This window comes from Paramisgurnus dabryanus, chromosome 15, assembly GCF_030506205.2.
Source record: "Paramisgurnus dabryanus chromosome 15, PD_genome_1.1, whole genome shotgun sequence".
NCBI classification, from domain to species: domain Eukaryota; kingdom Metazoa; phylum Chordata; class Actinopteri; order Cypriniformes; family Cobitidae; genus Paramisgurnus; species Paramisgurnus dabryanus.
The window spans coordinates 9,593,059-9,614,833 of record NC_133351.1 but is presented as its reverse complement, the minus strand read 5'-3'; the positions used below and the strand labels follow the sequence as shown (position 1 = coordinate 9,614,833).

The window sequence follows — 21,775 nt, the reverse complement described above, 5'->3', positions numbered from 1 at the left end:
ACCTTATCGTAAAGTGCTACCGATTTACCTTTTGTGTTTCAAAGAAGAAAAACCATTTCATATCAGGTTAGAACAAAAGCTTGAATTAAAGCGTGACGTTTTCAACTACAGCATTCCTTTAAATAATACTCTGCTTTGTCAAACAGACACTTGTGACTTGGACAAGCATTGAAAACTATTCAATTGGTGTTGAATGATTTGGAGACCAAAGTAACATTTTTACAATGAGCGCTCAAGTAGCCATTATCTTTATAAGAAGTATTGTGTACTGAAGAGTGGTTTTATTGGTGTGGGTCTAGGAGATAAATTATGAGTATGTTTTGGAGAGTAGTGTAAATGAGCTATTATAAGTGAGTGAGTCGCATAGTTGTTTTAGCCAAAAAACCTGAAAACCATCCAAGGACCTAAGAAGCCGTGCCATCTTATAGGTGAATCAATAAGTGATTTCCCTTTACAGAGCAAAGCTATTTTGAGACAAGAATCTATAGGGGAAGAGACTACATGAATGTCTTCCTCAGTTGGTGGAGCATTGAATTTATGCACATTATGAAGTATCGCATAAGAAACGAGTGATGGAAACACCAAATTTTGAATAAAAATTCCTTAACTTGCTTGAGGTGTTTTTTTTATTTATGCAACAAAGAGTAAATGCGAGATGGAATGGGAGATGGAAATGCATTTGCCGAATAAATTCTGACGTAGCGAACATTAAACCCACATGACTGATCGTCTAGCTGTATCAGCTGACCTTATCTTTCCCATATATGGGGCTCAACGTTGTCGTAATGCTTTGCTGCTAGTGCCTGCATCAAAAATTGTGCATTTCTTCTTCTGTGCACAGCATTTAATTTGGCAATAACAAGCTGCACTGCTAGTAAATTTATAACTTGCCCAATCGTAACTAAATGTGCAATAAGTCCTAATTCAGAGAAATTTAAGATGGGCGGGTCATGTCAGCCGATTGGCAGACAATCGACTCCCTAAACAATTCTAAGGCTCTCATACCATCGGTAGACCAAAATTGAGATTAAAGGACAGATTAAACCAGATTGATTTCATAGCAAAACAGATCACACCTGGTAATTGGCAGTCCCTCGCTAAAGCAAGAAAAATATGGAGGGGCCTGATTCATAAGAAGTCTGAATCGGACACGATGGACAGCCAGTAGTAGTTGGTTACTAAGTTACCAACACCACCGAAGAACTTGATTAAAAAAATTTTTTTCTTTTTTGCGAATTTTGAAAAGAGTTGCATTACGTTTAGATGTAAACCCCACTACTGATAAAAAATATGTAAATTGAATTTACAATAAGTTGCTTTGGACAAAGGTGTCTGCCAAATGCATGATGTAAATGTAACGTGTAGGTAATAGTGATGTAGAGGGTCTAGGTTGTATGGGGCAAGTAGGTAGAAGCTTACTAGGTTGATGACGTTAAATGCACCATTCACGGCAGGCTGGTGATGCCACAGCGTGATGTCTTAGCAAACAGGCAATAAGAGAGAGAATGAAATTGGAGCCTTTCTAAAAGAAAACTATGTTGAATCTCATTTAAATCCCTCAGCTCCTCTGAGAGCATTAAGATATATTATTCTGACAGATGACTTTATGGAGGCGTGAGGAATAATCTGTTGTTTAAAGTAGGTATATAACCCAGTGTAGAGCCACTATTCTGAGACTGCAATCTAGACAATTTTTACACGCTTACTGGGATGTGAAACGCAGTCACTTTCTTTCTTTTATATGCAAACGGTACCAGGTCAATGGAAAATAATGATGTCTGAGATGAAGAAAAGGAGAAATCTTTTACAAATCTAGTTTAAAATGCATGTGCAAAGCTAATAAAAATGCAGTCTTTGTATTACATGTTTTGGAAAAATCTTTATATAAAAAAGATTTAATGACTCCAACAAACGTCAAAAAGTAAAAAGGTCAACCAAAAGTAATAAAGTAATAAAATATGTTATTTATATCCTGAATATGCTATTTAAGGAGCTTAAATGTGGTTTGGGGTTCGACATTACACATTTTAAAATCTATGAACCAATATGAATATGAATACTTTGACATGACATGCTATGAAGAGATCAAAATGTGTATCAATATAATCTTAACAGATGAATACAAATTTTATGAATTTTGAAGTGTAAATGCATTTACTAGAAATACAAAAAGCCACATATCAACTTTAAAATTCATAAAGGTTATGTTCATCTGTAAACACAAAACATGTAAGTGTCTATGACACAATTTGTTTGTGATAATCCAAAAGTCTATGGGAAAAAAAAAATGGGCTTTTTGGAGGGAACCAGCTAACTTCCAGGTTGGCCTACAAAAATGTGTCAACCCTTCAATCACTATTCATCAGGGATCTTCTCTTTGACATTAGTTCCTCTTTCATGGTTGTTATGTGACAACAAAATAGGTGTGCTTGAGTTTACGCAGCACTGCGCAGACCAATCGGCGTATGACATCAAAGTATCGCATGAGCATTTTGAAAGCATGCGTCTCTTTCATGGCTGTAGCCAGATATGAGGTCACCAAGGTTCGGACCTCAGTAAATTTTTAACTTCAAATGTAATTTTTTTAAAGCTCCCTGAATGACTAATTCGTTTTTCAAAAAAACTCATATTGGTATCCGCAAATATAAGTAAGTTTGGACACTTTACTGTATAATTTAGTGTTAAATGACAGAGATTGACTCAAGCCGAGAGGGTGCAGGTGCAGAGTTCTCAATGTTGCCAGATCCCATTGTTAAAATCCTCTTTAAATGTAGTGTTTTAGCAATTAATGAGACACAGATATTTATAAAGTGATGATTAGGTGTATAAGTGTTAGCGATTTCTCTGATTTATTTCTGAAAGACAAAATTTGAATTTACTTTGTTATTTATGGCCTATTATTTTTGTTTGTTTTTGTACTAATATCTGGCAACACTGAGCGACCAGCACACAGTTATCAAATAAGGCGCATAAATCAGCGCGGGCAGGATTTTGCTGACAGGATACTACTATCGGTAAGAAAAAAGCATAATCATCATGTCATAAAACCAACAGAATTAGTGCGCGAAAATATACATTTACTAAGTGTACTTGAAAAAGTATTTTAGTGCACTTTCTTCACCTGGGATAGCATTTGTTACACCCGACCCTGGACCTCACTAATTTTCAAACCCTGGCTACGGCCATGGTCGCTTTGCATGAAGAAATCGAACAAACCTAATGACTTCATTCGGCAGACAGAAAATTTTAAACAAACCTCCAGCACTAAAAGGCCAAAATACTTACTTTTTTACCCAAGAATGTCTTATAATATAGCCTGTTTTTCTCTTAACTACAATATTTGGACATTTACATGCATGTTTTTCTTTACCCTGATGAATTAGGTGTCCATGCAGTTCAATTGGAAGAGCATTGCTTTAGCACTAAGGTCACGGGTTCAATTCCCAGGGAATGCACATACTGATAAAAAGTATACCCTTATAAATCACTACAGTACGTTGCATAATGCGTAAATGTAAATTCAGATCATTGACCCATAAACAAAACACACATACATCCCTTTTAGATTCAAAGACTATGTGTGACACACCAGAGCGCATGGGATCGGTCTCCTCCGCTCTCACCTCACCATCCTCTTTCTAAATGGATTACCGCAAGGACCATTACCCCCTTTTTTAAAAGCTGTCTGAGGCCAATCAATGGGTCCCTTGTCTGGGGTCCCCCATTCTCCTCATGAGAATTTGGGGTGGTTTCATAGAAGGTGCGTGATGTCAGAGGGCAAAGCCTCCAATGCTCTTCCCATAACTCTCGAACAACGCGGGAGCAAAAGGCTAAGAGCGGCCCCTCGAGCTTAAGTGGGCGAAACAACAATGTGTCCACTTCAGGGGGTAAAAAACACTTGGATCTTGGAGGCCAAGCTGCATTTTTGTGTGGTAAGTATTTTTTTCTTTCTTAAATTACTCCCTTCTTTCCTATTTTAATTTGCGAAGACAGATATAAATAAGACATTCAAAGTCGAACAGCCTAACATAACATTAGCTCATCAACATCGCTTCAAAACACCACCTCGTCCTAACCATTAAAAACACACCTGAGCATTAAAGGGAATAGTTCACCCAAAAATAAAAATGTGCCTATATTTTACTCACCGTTAAGAAGAAAATATTTAGTCAGACAATAATATCCTGGATCTTCCATCCAAGCATATCCATCCATACATCCAAAACTTATCCATACAGTTATTCCGAGGCAAAGCGATAGGTTATTGTAGCGAAACGTGTGTATTTCAAACTTTATAAACTATGGTCATGGTGCGTAAAACATGGGATAATTTCCATTTTGAGGTAAACAATAACTTTAAGTTGCATTAGCAAACAAAATCAAAGCCAATCAAATGCAAATTCATTGTGAGCGGTGCTTTTCAACACAACAGAAACTAAAAGAGAAATCAGTGGACCATCGAAAAGTTTTAAAATGGGTTACACTTTGAATGTCAAAATGTAATTTTTTGACTTTTAATGTGGTATCGTCTACTGAAGGTCTGGGAACCATGACAGCTTAGAATGGCCAAAGACTGCCCAAGAGGCATATGACTGACACATAAATCAACCAATTACGTTTCGCTTGGGCCACGTCATGTTTAGGGGCTTGGAGCTGTCTCAACAATAACAGACTGGTGTGCAACCATCATTCACAAACTCTCTCAACGTCTCTAAAGTTTATAACAATAGCAAACACGTTGAAATACCATGCATGCTTTTAAACATGCAGCATTTATTCGATCTTGATGAAGCATATTGTCACCAATGTCAACACGAAAGCTTTCTTCTTTGATCAGATGGCTTTGTGTTGTTTCCAGGTGGACCGTTAAAATCATAGTACACACATCTCCTGGAAATCCTGCAGGGTTCCCAAACTTAGTTAACTTCAAATTCAAGGACCTTTCAAGGACTTTCCAGGTCCAATACCCTTAAATTCAAAAATTAAATGTGGGGACACATTTCAAGGTAGAGCAAGGTTACATTGGTTATCTTTCAAGATACATTGTAACTAGGGCTGGTGTGGTAGGGTAAGTTCATTCCCTTTGCCACGCATTGAGGAGTCCTTAGACTTCTTGACGGGGGCCTGTTGGTTTTCCACTATGGATTTGGCTAGCGGATACAATCAGGTCCCCGTCACTGAAGGAGATCGGCCCAAGACTGCTTTTTGCACCCCTTTTGGTTTATTCGAATGGAATCGAATGCCATTTGGGCTCTGCAATGCCCCAAGCACCTTCCAACGTTTAATGGAACGGATGTTTGGGGACCAGCAAGGTAGGTCTCTTCTCCTCTACCTGGATGATATCGTAGTTTTCTCGTCCTCTGTGTCTGGGCTGGGGGTTGTGTTGGATCGCCTGGGGCGTGAGGGCTTAAAAGCCAAATTGAGCAAATGCGCTTTCTTTAAGCCACAGGTAAGATATCTCGGACATGTGATTTCAGCACAGGGAGTCTCTACAGATCCTAGTAAAATCGAAGCTGTAGCTGAATGGAGATGCCCCACTAGTGTGTCAGAGTTGCGCTCATTCTTGGGCTTTGCCAGCTACTATCGTCGCTTTGTGGAGGGGTTCGCAAAAATGGCGGCTCCCCTCCACAGGGTGGTGGCTGAGTGTGTAGCTGCTGGGCCCAAGGTAAGAGCAAGGCAGGAGTTTTCTAATGTTTGGACTGAGGAGTGTCAAAGGAGTTTTGACGAGTTAAAAGGTAGGCTTATTACATCTCCAGTGCTTGCTTACGCTGATTTCTCCCTCCCCTTTGTCCTGGAAGTTGACGCCAGTCATGGTGGTTTAGGAGCAGTATTATCCCAGGAACAAGGGGGTAGGGTGCGGCCCATTGCTTACGCCAGCCGCAGTCTTCGGCCCACTGAGCGCAATATGTCTAACTACAGCTCCATGAAGTTGGAGTTTCTTGCGCTCAAGTGGGCCATGACTGAGAAATTCAGAGAATATCTATTGGGCCATCGATGTGTTGTCTTTACAGACAACAACCCTCTCAGTCATTTAAATACTGCCAAGCTTGGGGCCACTGAGCAGCGTTGGGCTGCTCAGCTTGCAGTCTTTGATTTTGAGATCAGGTATCGGTCCGGTCGGAGTAACAAAAATGCGGATGCTCTTTCGAGGCAGGACCGTTCTGGTTTGTGTGAGGTGAGAGAGTTTCTACCTGGGACAGAGGTCCCAGCTGCTGTGGTGCAAGCAGTGGGGGTAGCTGGAGTCCCACCAGTAACACAAGCTGTGATTTCAGCCCTGCCAAGTTCCATAAGCAATGTTAAGGCAATGCAGGAAGCAGATCCAGTAATTGGTAGGGTTTTGACTTTTTGGAGACGTAGAACACCTCCTACATATGAGGAGCGTAAACGGCTATCCAAGATGGCCTTGGTCCTGATCCGTCAGTGGGATCGGTTTGTAGAAAGGGAAGGGGTGCTGTACCGTCGTGTTTTTCGCTCTGATGGGGGTGAAGAGGTTTTACAACTGGTTCTCCCATCTGTTTTGCGAAGTGAGGTTCTTACGCAAATGCATCAAGGACATGGGCACCAAGGTGTCGATCGTACCACAGCGTTATTGAGGCAACGCTGCTATTGGCCTGGCTTGACTTCTGATGTAGTTCAGTGGTGTCGGGATTGCGAGAGGTGCCAGGCCGCCAAGGACACCCAGCCTGTTGCCCAGAGTTTTATGGGCCACCTGCTAGCCAGTAGACCAAATGAAATCTTGGCCATAGATTTTACTTTGCTTGAGCCTTCACGTTCTGGGCTGGAGAACATCTTGGTGATGACTGATGTCTTCACCAAGTACACGGTGGCAGTTCCCACTCGGGACCAGCGGGCCGAGACGGTGGCTCAAGTCCTGGTTACCGAGTGGTTTTATAAATTTGGTGTCCCTGCTCGCATTCATTCGGACCAGGGCCGTAGTTTTGAGTCCTTATTGGTTCAGCAACTTTGCAGTCTTTATCAGATCAGGAAGTCCCATACTACACCATACCATCCTGCAGGCAATGGGCAATGCGAGCGGTTTAACAGAACCTTGCACAATCTCCTCCGCACTCTACCGAACTCTCGGAAAGTGGACTGGCCTTCTGCACTCCCACAAATGCTTTTTTGCTACAATACCACCCCTCATCAAACAACTGGTGAATCTCCTTATTTTTTAATGTTTGGCCAAGAGCCAAGACTCCCTATTGACTTTCTGCTGGGTGGAGGTCAGGAGATGGGGCATGGTAGCATAAACGAGTGGGTCTTAGAGCACCAAACCAGGCTGCAGGTGGCTTTCGAAGGGGCCCGAGAGCATGTGAAGGCAGCTGCTGATCGGCGTAAGGCGCATCATGATTTGCATGTGCGGGATACACCACTGGGGGAGGGCCAGCTGGTCTACCTACGCAATTATGGGGTGAGAGGTCGTCATAAGATCCAGGACCTTTGGAGCCCGGTGGTGTATCAGGTGGTAAAGGCGCCTAAGGTGGGAGGCTCTGTTTACACTATCGCACCAGTAGATGATTTGAATAAGGTGAAGCATGTCCATCGCTCCCTGCTTAAAATCAGAGTTCAAGGAGAGTCCCCGGTCTTACCTTCTGACAGGGCGCCTGAGGTGGTGGAGGCACCACCATTGGAGGAGTCCACATTTGCGGAAGAGGTGGACTTGTGGGTTTCGGTACCTGAAGTTCAACCGATGAGTGATCGGAGGATTGTCCAGGGCCCTGTGTTGGGGGTTCCCTCGGTTTCATCAGAGTGTGTAGGGCATAGTGAAGGGGTAGTACCTGTGTCCTCTGAACTGCCAGGTGTGATGCCAGTAACGGAGCCTGTGGTTGTAGACCCCTTGTTGGAAAGTCAGTCCAGCGCTGGGGATGCCATGGTGCGACATACTGGGAGAGTTAATGCTGGCCAGCATTCTAACCGTTACCATCTCCCTCGAGCAGCAGGAGAGCTGGTCAGGGAAGGGACTAGAGGTCCCATGTCAAATTCTGTTTCTGCCTTGTTTAGGCCTTGGCATTAAGTCTGCTAGGCTTTGAGTCATTTCATCGTCGGGGCGACAATGCAAAAGATGGGGGAAGATTGTGGTAGGGTAAGTTCCCTCCCAATTAATTATTAGTAGCCTATCAGCATTTAATGCTGGTCTATTTAAAGACTGCGTTTATGCCACCTGGATATGCGTCACTGGTGACTCCGCCCTTTTGTGTGCATACGAGTGTTTTCCCGTCAAAGGTATGTTTAGCTAAGAGGCTAATGTTGCAGTGCTTGTTTTGGCATCTTTGTAAATCAATTATTTTATTATAGCTGGAAGAACACGCTGTTGAGACATTACGGTGGGTCCAGGCTGTCATTAATCCTCAGGTATGTCAAACTGAATTTTTCATTCTTTAGGCCGTTACGTTAAATCGTGTTTTTGTTTTAGCTGCGAGGTTTCACTCAGGCCTGTTAGCTGTGGCATATACTGTGAGCTACGGTACAATGTGTGGTTCTGTGATCATTATCTGGTACGTATAGTTTTCTGTTGTATTCTGATGAACATTTAAATCAGTTAGTTAACAGTTTCTTTTATTAACAGTCAGTGATTGCGTTGTGTGGGTCTCATTGGAACCACCGGACGATTGATTTGCTGAATGAGCGCTCTTAAGACAATACTGCGGTGGCTGGTTGCTGCTTAAATGCCTTAGGACGGCGCTGCTGTCTTGCTGCTTCTCTGCTTCGCTTCTTTGCTTCGCTCCTCTGCTGGTGGCTCTGCTTTGCTGTGCTCTTTGGCTGCATTGCTCCTCTGCATGTGTGCAGATTTTCCTTTTTTTTGTTTTGTTTGTTTTGTTGTTTTATACTACAGCTGGTGGCTGGAGTAGGACTGCCTTAAATCTATTCCTTGTCGCATGTGTGACGTAGTTACCGCCACTGGCTGTTTGTAAGTTTGTGTGTGTGTGTGTGTGTGTGTGTGAAATTGATTATTGTCTTCAAAAGTTTAATAACTCATACAATTGTATGAATTAATTTGTTTTTTTCATTTTGTTTATGGATATTCTGTTGGTTAAACAAAACTAATCTATTTGTTTGAGTTATTTGGTGATTTCTTTGACTGATTACCAACTGTATGTCTCCCCCAACATCTTGGAAATCACTTTTATTATTTGTTTTGTTTATTCATTCATTAATGGTCTTTTTCTGTTTGTTTCAGGCAGCCAGGCCCCGGGTCGGGAGGCTAGCTTTCTTGCCGTGTGCTGGTGGTCTTTGAGCACGGAGTTAGGTTTGCCGCTTGTAACTGCTTACACTTCACTGTGTGTGTGGTGTGTGTGTGTGGTTTTGCCTATGATAATTACTCTTGCTAGCCTGCCCGGCTACGGTAAAGCCTTGGTTGCCTTAAAGTTTGTTTTGTGTTCGTTTGGAAAATTGTGATGCAGTGTGGCTTCTAGAGCAATATTTTATAATTGACACTCTTGAACATTTTTATCCATTTTGTGTGATTAAATAAAATATATTTTTGTACCGTCATCCACGTCTCTCTGCCCTCCATGGTAATGAACCTGTGTGCCCTATTTCTGGGTTATCATTGTCCCCTGTAAACAGGGGTGGCGTAGTCTGCTTCTATTACATATTAAAATTGAGTATTAAGAGCTTTAATTATTCAGTTTTTCCCCATCGCCTCGCCACACTGGGACAACGCATCGACGTAATCGACGACGTCGACGCAAAAAATACGTCGACGCAAAATATGCGCGTCGATTCGTCAGACCCAAAAAGACGGCGCCGTTGAGTAGTAGCAACGCGAGTGGCTCCAGTCCACACCGGCTTCGCAGCAAGTGTGAGCAGTGCGTAAGCGGCGCATGTTTTTTCAGCCCCCATGTTAACAAACATGCACCCTGCCGCATGAGGAGCGCGAGCTCGCGGCTCTGTAGCAACAGTGCTGCAATCGTTTCTGCGTGGGTTCTGCTGCGCTGCTCAAGCTCATTTAAAGTGAAAGTGCTTTGTTTATGGTTTAAATGCTCGTGGATTGACGCGAAAGAGTGTTATTTTACCATGAAATCATGAATGTGATGCCAAGTGTGTTTTAAACAGAGCAATTTAACAAAAAGCAATGAAATATGTAAAAACACACTGTTGCCAGAAGACTGCGTTTTCATTCACTCTCTGTACAGCAGTAAATGAGTCCTCATCTATCTTAATAAACTTAAGAGAAAGAGATTTAATCATGTATGTGCTTCTTAAGTTTAATTGTGTTTATATCTGTCATTACATGGACTAGAACAGCACAAAAACAATGTGGATTAAACACATCAAGTTATAAAAATGAAACTGTGTGACCATCAAAAGGCACATTGAAGAGGTTTTGCTCATAAATGCATGCAAAATAAAGTAAAGTAAAGTAAAGTAAAATTGAACTTGAGATTTTTATACTGTTACTAAACAGCACAGAATGAGCTGCAAACGCTTTATGAAATGCTACCTCTGACTAAGAATGCATTATTTTGCACTTGTAGCTATAGTCTTTTTTATTTTGAAATTTCAAGAGCAATCAACATATATTGAAATTTTTACATTCAGATATGTAAATCAACATGTTTAAATTGCTATTAGTTAATTAATGGGGAGATAATCGATAATCGAATCGAATCGAAGTCGAATCGGACTGATAAAATGAATCGCTAGATTAATCGATGCATCGAAAAAAGAATCGCTAGATTAATCGTTTAAAAAATAATCGTTTATCCCAGCCCTAATTGTAACAGTTCCCTTTCGAGGGAACTCGCATTGCGTCACTGCGGTGATACTTTGGTGACATCTCCAAGGTTGAGTGCGTCTGAATGTGTATATCAAATTCAACCAATGGTGAGGCTTAACGACAAAAACAGGGTGACGCGGAGACAGGAAGTATATCGCTTTCTCAAATATTGCCAAAGATGGCATAACAGGGACACAGGAAGTATGGCAAGCGACGCAGTGTCTTGTTCCCTGCAGTTACATACATAACCAGAGACATTTTTATTTGTCAAACACAACTATGCAAAAAAGCATTTTGGTATGAATCAACATTCGCATACAGAAGATATAAGCTTTTAAAGTGAACAATGTGGCACGTGTGCCCAAAAGGTCTAGAAATGTTATGATATTATCCTACACTACACTGGAAATATGGATTTTTTTCCAGAAAACTTCTTGCATAAAATAGATTCAAGCACTTTCAATGACCATGTATATTTTTAAAAACTTCCCAGGGCCTTAAATTTTTTACCCCAGATTCACAAACTTTCAAGGATTTCAAGGACATGTGGGAACCCTGTCCTGTATACTTCAACCAATCAGAAGACGACTTTGAAATCTGCTGAAGTGTTTCCAGAAAAGTCTTCCACGTCGTTCAGCCAACAGTCCGTGAGCGGTCCTGATTCTGTTGTGAACAGTTCTTTAAAAGTAGTTCTGTTAACTCTTTCCCCGCCATTGACGAGATATCTCGACGAGATATCTCGTCAATCTGCAATACCGCTATTATCCACTAGGTGACTCTTCCGCAACTTATAAAAACCGGAAGTATTGCCCTAGGGCAAACAGCTGTATGTCCGTGTATGTTTTAAAGATCGCTCTGCATTTGATCTCTATCAAAAGTCCTTCACAAAAATGAAATATCTCAGCTTTTTGCTCAAAATTTGGTGTTTTTGATGAAACCTACACATATTTGAGAGGTGATAAAATCAGAACACATGAATGTAGGATCAAACTGATTTTTTTTTTTTGAAAGCAGAGGGTCTGTTCTTTTAGTTCATATATTGTATGTTTATATATTTTAAAAGGAGCATTTTCTGGAAGGCATTAAACTTTTGTGAAAATCATGAAAAATGCTGGCGGTTAAAGAGTTAAATTGTACTTAACATATTTCACACATATTTTGGTTCTAATCGTAGCCAGACAGACAGCGAATTTGGCTTTTTAAAGATGTTAATGGCAAGCAAACAGAGTCCTGATTAAAAGGACACTTCCTCCATAGAGACCAGGAGACCCTAACTTTCTTTCTCCTCAGAGCAACGGAAACCTTCACAAGACAACGAGTCCTGATAATGGGTGACTAATTAAATTAAGCCTTGTTTAATAAAAGAGGAAGCAAACTTTATTTCTCATTTTGCCATCAAAGGCACTAGACGAGACGTGAAAAAGAAAATTCATAACCTGCGGTTATGAATCTTTGTGTTGTACGTGCTGCACACTGATTTAGAGCTGAATGCAACAAAGAGGGTATAAAAAGAAAAATAATTTAAAGAAATGCAGTTGAGTTTTGTTTCAGACAGTTAAAAGGATTGTTTAATACTTCACAATAAAACTTTAAGTTCTGTGGATGCCCTGCAGTGTTTCCAAGCATCCACTTGCTTAGTAGGCTACAAGCTGAGCACACAAAGTATACTGCGGTTTAAAACTCGTGAACAATTTAAAGTGCTACTTCACCTACGTCACCGTAAAACTTGACATTACATTTATGCATCTGCCAGATGCTTTTATCAAAAGTGCATTTGAGGATATACATTTTGTGTTATTTTCCCTGAAGGTTGAACCCATAATATTTGAGCAGCTCGTGCACAATATAGATGTGATTATAAAAATACTTTAATACCGTAATCCATGTACATTATATCTGCAATAAAACCTCATTGTATTACTGTGTTAATGGTTGAGGATTATCAGAAACATAGCAAGTTCAAACTTCAAATAGGCCTACGGATTTTCATGAAGTAAACACAAACGATTTATATTTATCTGAGCTGTGGCATCACGTGACGTCCGTTGTAAAATCTAGGTCCTGAGTTAAAACCAGTTGAGAATAGACTAAAGCAGACTGGCGCTTCCTTCCTGACCAAACAGGGAGAGATGTTATGGAAATGATATGCAGAACTATTCATCGAGGTCTCCTGAGAGATAATTACCATTGGCTTGCCATCCTAATTGGCTAAATCTAATTTTTACTTTCGTGTGTTATTCTCTCTCGCTCACACACTTACTAACTTTCTCACTCTCTTAATTTTTATTTTAAGCAGAAAGCAGTGCTTCTTCTTCGTCCCGTCTTTGTGCGTCCCATCATCGCTCTTCTGTTGAGCTTTGGATGATATCTTTGAGCTTTATCTGAGCATCTGCTCCAGCTGGCAAACACACTTAGCAGACTTTAGCAATTACTAATTCCAGCTATTTGGCTGGACTAATTACTATTGGATGAGGATGATATAAAGTTTTTTTCAGAGAATGAGGTGAATGTGAGAAATTTGAATGGGGACTAGGCATTTCAAGCAAACAGACAGAAAAGCACTATGAAATTAATGGAAATGACTTTATAGTGTGCTTAGTGTTCTGATAGCATACTTGCAACCTGTAACTTTTTGTAATGAATGAAGCAAAATATAGGTCAATATTATTCACTGTAAATCTTAAAGGTCACATACGTATTATTATGCCTATTTAAACAAGATGTAATACACGTTTCTCAGGTGCGGCTTGAATGTGTCTGTGAAGTTTTAGCTCAAAATAGCCCATGTATCATATGTTATAACATGTCCAAAATGCCCTTATTTGGGCGGGTGCTGTTTTCATGTCTGTACCTTTAAATGCAAATGAGCTATTGCTTTTTTAGTACTAGATCTGATTCTTGTGAATACAGTCTGAGACAATAGTATCTTCAGTTGCATTATTAGTGCTACAACTTGCTAACAAACACATTTAGAAAAGCTTTTGGGAAAAAGCTTTTTCTTTTTTTCGAAAAAGCTGTGGGTGGGACTTTGTTTGTGTGACATCACATTAACAAGGAAATGTCCAATAGGACTGCTTTGGTTTAATGGGAATTAAAAAAGGGTGGATTTTTTTCATTGTAGGGTAGCTAACACACATTTATTTCCAAACACTTTGTAAAAGTGGATTTTACATTATGTGGGCCCTTTAAGGTGCTGCTTCATACTGTACTTCACATCAAGATTGAAAATGGTTATGCTGCCTGACATCCAACACTGCAAAAATGATTTTTAAGAAAAAAAAATTCTTGTTTTCAGTAACATATCTAAAAAAATCTTAAATTAAGATTCTTTTTCTTGATGAGCAAAATGAGAAAATAAGTCTTTAAGTTTTTAGGCCGAAAAATATCAAATTTAAGTGTTTTTTGTGCATGAAACAAGCAAAAAAATCTGCCAGTGGGGTAAGCAAAAAAATCTTGAAAATGTTTCTTAAGCACTAAATTCAAGAAAAATTCAAGAAAAATTTGCTTACCCCATTGGCAGATTTTTTTGCTTGTTTTATGCACAAAATCACTTAAATTTGCTATTTTTGGTCTAAAAACTAGACTTATTTTCTTGGGTCATTTTGCTCATCAAGAAAAAGCATCTTAATTTAAGAATTTTTAGCTATTTTTACTGAAAACAAGACAAAAATACTAAGATTTTTTTCTTGAAAATCATTTATTGCAGTGAAGACACTATATATAAACTGATAATCAATAAAAAGCCAATTTTTAAGTAACTAATGTTTAAAAGTTGGCACACAAAGCTATAGCTTGGCTTCAGAAGTATCATATACCTGTAGACTTTAAATGGCGACTTTTCTGTCATTCTAGAATTTGACAGACTAAGTACAAAGTCCCCATATACTTCAATAAGCGTCCACCACATCTATCGAAATTTTAACTTCTGAATCCATTGAAAAAAGTCCTGGCTCATGAAAGCTTAAAACAGCATGAGGGCAAGCTCGTGATGTGACAGACTTTTTATTTTGGGTTGATCTATCCCTTTAAAATGTATAGGGGAGTCCTACTGTGCTGGTGGATGGATGTATTCTGACTTATCTTACTGACTTAACTATCTTTAATTTCCATTATAGGCAATCTATCCTCTCTAAAAGAAAATGTAAGACACTATCATATTCTGCATTTCAATGCTTGGTTATTTTCAACCCAATGTCGGGTCATAAAGGGATAAACCCAGCTGTTGGGTTAAATGAAAATGTTTAACCCCAACAAACATTTTGACCCCAAAATGGGTTAAAACAACCCAGCATAAGTTATATTACAAAAAAAACCCAGGATTTGTTCTGTGTGCCAAACAAATGAAAAGTTTGGTTCCAAAACGCGATAAATGCCTTTTTATTAGTTACCATATTAGTTATGCAATAAACAAGATAATGTACTCTATTCTTTTAGAGTTAATGTGTCAGATTTTATTTGATGATAGGGACCATCCGACTGTAGCCTACATTACTCCCCGTTTACACTACGTATTGCTCACTGTGTGACTTTTATTTTTTACCGCTGCATTACCATCAGTAATTGAGGCAGACGCCGCTCGCTGTTAGGGTCTGCAACAGAACAACCTCAGCATTACTGCATCTGCATTCATCTGAGAGGGAGAAATAGGAGGTGACACTGGAGCATAATGAAACTCCATTTATCTATTCATCTTCCAGGGCCGGACGAAGGAAGAACCCTTCACACCGCCGCAGATTGATGGTCTGCCAATTCGCAGCGCACCACTCCACCAGCTGGGGCGTGGGCCGCACACAAAGGAAAAGCCGTTAGCCATTTAATTAAATGACAGTCAAGAGATATGGATTATGACCCAGGGAGTAAAACCTGGGCCATTGTACCGTGACAACATTGCTGTAAAAGGCACCGGAGCAGAGTGGCTGAAAAGCTGAGACAGGCTTTTCCTTAAGTGTGTTTTTGAACAATGCCGTCAGCTAAATAAGCCCCCAAATGTCTTTTGTTCTTAGCAATGAAATCAAAGCACATGCTGTTAAACAACAGGCTTCTGTTGACTAAATATGGAAGTACTGTACTATATATGCAAAAAAATCGAAATCCTACAAAAACATTGCATATGGTGGAATATACTGTATATAGAACATTTAAGACATAATATACTTTAGAAAAATGGGTGTGTTGCAGTGACCCTATAGAGCAGTGTTTCTCAAACTTTTTCAGCCCAAGGACCACTTTATCTTCCAATTTTTTTCTGAGGACCACCTAACAGAATCCCACTCTAACACACCCCTAAAAAAACAACCAAATATGAAGGATAAGCTAAATTTAAGTTTAATATGCAACTGTTTCAAGTCAAATTTTTTAAACACAAATGCAATGCTATGTTCAGAAATTATTATACAGTATGAATTTTATTTCATTAGAAAAAGTAAATGTGAAATGAGTTGTCTTTAGTTGGATTTATTTTGGGTCATTCACCACTAAAGCCAAGCGACTTTGCGCAACCCACCTAATCCCACTGTGCGACCAAACCACAAATGGGTCCCAAACCACAGTTTTAAATCCCTGTCATAAGCAAAATTATATCATTAATGTAATATCATTTAAAAATTTCAACAAAGAACCATTATGACGCGAAATAAATATTAAAAAGTACCAATGGTCCGATTCACATTTTTACATTTTCTTTGGTGTGTAGGTGTGTATTAGTACATGTTAATGATATGCAAAAGATACATAAATTAAACGATGATGCGATGAAATCTCTTTTCTTGGACAAAAAAAGACTGCTTGGTCATAATTCTTCCCGCTTGGACTCACAGCTTGTAAATTAACTCCTGTTAGCATTGCATTGTGAACAAATCTTTCAAACATGGTAAGAAGTGTCACATTTCCAGCTGACTTCAGAGGTTTTCAGGCCAATCACAACATACAGATTAGCTGGCCAATCAGGGGACACCAAGCTTTTGAAATCCGCGAGTTTCAGGAAGAGAGTGAAATCTTAAGCTACAAAAATGTACGGTATGTGGAAAATAAATGTTTTTTTTTAACCATAAACCACGCGAACACATTGTATTATACTAAATACACAAAATAACATTGTTTTTAAGCAATGAAATAGATTCTAGTTAAAATATTCCAAGTATGCACAATATCTAGCTCATTTACATGTATCAAATAAGCCAATTTTAGACGATGTGCAATGCAACTTATTCAAAACTAAAGACCAGATTTCTGTTAAAGATGCTCACTGGAAGATTCTCAAATTATGTTGAGATCAAAACCTAATGATACTTATTAAATCAACACCAGCTTGAGTTTCAAAGGCAAGCCAAAAACTGCATGCTAACTTTTAATTCAATACATTTACATTTATGCATTTTGCAGACGCTTTTATTCAAAGCAGCTTACAGTGTTTAGCAAAGTGTGCGTTTTTATCAATATATGGCTTGGGTTCAAACCCATGACATTTTGCGCTGCTAACACAATGCTCCGTGATGAGCTGTACAGAAGCAGCTATTCACTTGTTTATTTGTAATGAAGAAAGAAGCATTACAGGTTTAAAAAAAAATTGGCTTAGTAAACAATGACTTTTTGGTGAACTTTAACAACTGTATGTGCCATTAGCCAGACTAATAAGAAACAGTAGTGAGTCACAGCCGAGTTCACCAACATTCTGTGCATACAGCGTAACTTTGAGGTCCATGTAATGTTAGTCTAATAAATGCAATTTAAGAGCTATTTTACTCCTAATGAGTGGATCAGAAAGCACAAACCATTTCCATTTTAGTCTGCTAGTCCTGTGCAGGTACCAAAGCTTCTGGCTGTTTTTCGGGCTCCACTATCAGTTCGGCTACAGCTGGTCTTTTATAGATAAGTGCAATATTTAACAATCCTATTTCGTGAATGCTATTTACTGACAGTAATGAAGAGATAGTGCGGAAAATGAAAACAGAGGACGGAGCGGGAAGAATAAAGGAAAAAAGATGATAGAGAAAGCGAGGAAATTAAGTTGAATAAATGTGGAAAATTAAAGCAGGGTAGGAAGTACTGTATGAGGATATCACCTAAGGCCTAGCTGCATGAGTAGCTTAAGCAGAAAAAACTAAGAACATCGCCTCTGTTTAGTGTTGTTGCCAACTTAGAATGGTAAAAAGCTGACTATAAATCAAGCGTCAAACGCAGTTGGTACAAACATGATCTTGTAATCTCTAAACACTAATCTAACCTGCATGCTCTCTATGACAACATGTCACGCTAACCACCACTGAATATCTGATGATTAAATTAGATTTCATTTAAAGGAAGAGCTGCATTTGTTTCTCTCCCCCAGCATTGCTGTGATCCAGGTTCACACCGACTTGCGTTTCATTCATCACTCAATCCTAACAGAAGAAGGCCGTGCTCTAGGGGCATTTCTCAGTGCCGGTGGAGACACGCCGTTGGCAAATTTATGCACCACCAGCCATTATGGTGATTAGAAGCAACATCAATCAAAGAGTGTCCCAGAAGCTAAAGGAAGACATGCGGACGAACAATTAAAAACCCCTCATAAAGACAAAGTGCCAACCTTCCGTCCTCCCCGGAGAAGATAAAATGAGGTGCATTGTTCGAATGACACACCACGACTCGACATTCCACTACAAACAACACATAAATCAGAGAAACATGAATCGTTACAGTTGTAAAAAAATACAGCTTAACATAAAAAGACATATGTAACAGAGGCTAGATAGTGAGTGAGAGAACTGTAGTACATTAAGTAAATCTCACTCCCAGACCTCAAGAGGTGCTCCATAGCAACAATCACTAAAGGTCATGGCCTTAAAAGATTAGTCCATTTTCTTTAAAAAATAATCAAGATAATTTACTCAGTGTCATCCAAAATGTCTTTCTTTGTTCAGTAGAGAAGAAATTATGTTTTTTGAGGAAAACATTCCAGGATTTTTCTCATTTTAATGGATTTTAATGGACCCCAACACTTAACGGTTTTAATGCAGTTTAAAATTAATTGCAGTTTCAACGCAGCTTCACTGTCATTGCTGCTGTCATCCTTGGGATGTCGTCAGCTGTAAAAAATTTTGGTCCTGCTCGATTTTCGTTGACTTCAATAAAATAATGGAAAGTTTTTCATAAGATCCCCTGGGGTCAATGTGTTAGGCTTACGTTTCTTCCCCGCCACAGAAAACCACCATAGAATTATCAATGCCAGGTTGTCTGTGGCGGGGAAGAAACCATCAAAATCTAATAATTTACGTGAGAGGCAATCTGTCAAAGTAAAAATATCGGCTGTTGCTTGTTCTCACACGACAGCATCAAGCTTCTGTCATGCTAACACATTGACCCCGGGAGATCTTATGAAAAATTTTCCATTATTTTACTCAAAGTCAACAAAAATCGAGCAGTTACAAAACATTTTACAGCTGACGACGTTCCAAGGATGACAGCAGCAATGAAAGTGTTCTTAATATGACAAAGTAAGTGTTTTTAAATATGGCATTAATGTTTATTTTTTAATCAGTGTATAACCAGTAGTCAACTAAATAAATATAACATGGCAAATATGAATGCACATTTATATATTTATTCAATAGATTTTTAGCATTTGCGGAAAAATAATCCGTTTTAATAATAAATATTTGAAAATCAAATTATGGATTAGAATTTTTATGTTATTATAACCTAAAGATGCTACGTGAAAGTTTGTAACAGAAAATAGTGTTTTTCATCTTGTCACTTTCTTGGTATAAAAAACACATTTTTACTGAAATTAGTCAAAATGGATCTATTGCGTTTTGGAAACAAACTCTTCATATGTTGATTTTACAAAAATATGCATTTTTTTACAATGTAGTAAATACTTAAACTATCACAAACTAAAATTAATAAATGCTGTAGAAATATTATTTATTGTTAGTTCATTATGTTAACTAATACAACCTTATTGTAAGGCATTAACTTTTTCTCCTTTTAAGTGTCAGCAGCACACAAACATTTATAAACAGCAACATGTAATACATAATTTGCAGTAATTTGCACACACCTTCCGGCACAACAGAGTTTGGAGTGACAATGAATGAGCAACATTTAAACTCCAGCACTTCATGAGCTGTACTTTCAGGTAAGCGTGGATGGGTCTCCTGAGAGCTAAAGAATGACACTTCAGCAGAAACAAGAGGTCAGCTCGGTTACTGACCTGCCATTTATCAAACACTTCAGACGGTGATCATAGCTGTACACTGAACCTGACTGACAGTACTGAAGCGTCTGACAGAAATCCCATGATCCTTTCTGATGTGATGTGTGGCATCTCTACTGCATGATATGTGATCGATCCTGTTTGATCATCAGGAATACTACACAACAAAAAACCGCCTGATTATTTATGAGATACAAAACTACAAAAACATCTCACTGACCCCTGGCACTCCCTCACACAAACACACATATTTTAAACATACTTACGTTCAATAGTACATGAAAAATACAAAAAGTACATAAATAGTTCAGAGGCTCATGTTTACAGTAAACCTGCAGGTCACACATGCCATTACTGAATAACACCTACATTCACGCACACACACAATACATTATTTAATATTGCTTTATACTTCTGTACTTGGATGCTTGCAACCATGAGGAAAACTCAGGGCATGTTGCCTGTCTTTCATCACGTTTCTTTATACTTTAAAGTCCCACTATGGTGTAAATAAAGGTTTTAAAAGGTGCCAAAGAATGCTTTGAAAAAATATGTTAAAATGTTCTCTGATATTTACATAGAAGGTATATCGCTTTATTAAGGGCAAAAAGTATCCAGAAACAATTTTACATGTCCATTTACAACCCTAGTATTTGCCTTTGATTTGCTGTTACAAAGAGCAGCTCCTTTCAGTAGCTCTGTGTGTGTGTGTTTGTGTATACAGACCTTATGTTTAAGCCTTTATCGGACAAAAAAAAATACGTAATTTGAGGAATAATAAATTGTTTGGAGATTGTTAATGGACGTTTCTGAGTGGAAATTTTATGATTTTTTTCAGTATTGACCTGCAAAACGTAACCTTAACGTCAATAGTAGAACGTCAGCCTTAATATTAGCATAAAGCATTAAAGGGGGGGTTTAATGGTATTTCAAGCATTCTGACTTATTAACACAGTTATAGAGTTGTTTCCTCATGCTAAACGTAGGCAAAGTGTCAAAAATGCAGTTGGGCGTGTTTCAGAGTATTTCTGTGCCGAATGCACTTCGCCAGGGTTCGTACAAGTTTCGGCTAATTTTTTTCGATTACGGTTCTAACTGACGTTTCAGGGGTTTTCGATACGTATCACTTCTTTATATGGGCTTCCGCCGGAAAACTTCCCCTGGAAAACCCCGCCCAGCCGTCAGTCAGCGGGAGACGCTAGAGCTTGCTAACAGCTTATCACGCCACTCAGCTTTGTTTAATTTCAAAACTCAACAATGGCACGAAAGATGAAGTGTGTTTTTGGATATAAGGAGAAGACATCCAGCCTTATGGAAACAATGGATATAGTTTATTATCCGGATTAGCAGCGGAGTTTTGCGTGTGTGTGTTTGATGCGGTGGATTTTCATGACGAGTTACACGCGGTAAGTAAGACTTCTGTCTTATGTTGGAAATAGGCGCGTGTATATTATATAAATGACACGAACATGTAGTGAATCATAAGTTAAAACAGTGTTGTATAGTGTTGCATGACTCGTACTCGCTCCTCCCGTGTTATAACTCCTCCTTCTTCATTTTTTCGTACGTTATCGGAAAGATTCGGTAAAGCTAATCTTTCTTTTATAAATCTGATTAAACTAAAGACTCTTCAGAGATATAAAGGATGTCATACTACTCCATAGGTACTCCAGATTAATATCAGAAATGCAGAAACAGCGTGTGTTACGTGAGCTTTAACTAGCATACAGCGCTAATTCAGCCATCACAACTTTGTTTTTAGCATTGTAACAACATAGTACTAGAGGTCGACCGATATGCTTTTTCTCTGGCCGATGCCGATTTTTTAGAAATCAGGGCAGCCGATGGCCGATATGTTTGGC

At 39.0% G+C, this 21,775-nt stretch overlaps 2 protein-coding genes across 13 annotated transcripts in view; one reads left to right on the top strand and one right to left on the bottom strand.

Annotated features, from left to right (window-relative positions):
- Positions 1-21,775, bottom strand: part of LOC135733466 (receptor tyrosine-protein kinase erbB-4) — a 457,412-nt gene that overhangs the window by 403,949 nt on the left and 31,688 nt on the right. The window lies entirely within an intron of this gene.
- On the top strand, positions 7,107-9,643 carry LOC141280845 (uncharacterized). 11 transcript variants are annotated; one of them, XM_073811989.1, is made up of 4 exons: positions 7,107-8,223; positions 8,296-8,324; positions 8,414-8,495; positions 9,179-9,643. In XM_073811989.1, the coding sequence occupies exons 1-4, from the start codon at positions 8,128-8,130 to the stop codon at positions 9,233-9,235; spliced, it is 264 nt and encodes an 87-aa protein (XP_073668090.1). In that variant the 5' UTR covers positions 7,107-8,127; the 3' UTR covers positions 9,236-9,643. The 11 variants fall into 11 exon arrangements, with proteins under 11 accessions (XP_073668090.1, XP_073668087.1, XP_073668088.1 ...); XM_073811986.1 differs by having other exon boundaries at positions 7,107-8,324; XM_073811987.1 differs by having other exon boundaries at positions 7,107-8,352.

Bases quoted from the DNA above. Each gene is read 5' to 3' on its own strand.
- LOC141280845 (XM_073811986.1), top strand. From the start codon at position 7,115: ATGCTTTTTTGCTACAATACCACCCCTCATCAAACAACTGGTGAATCT.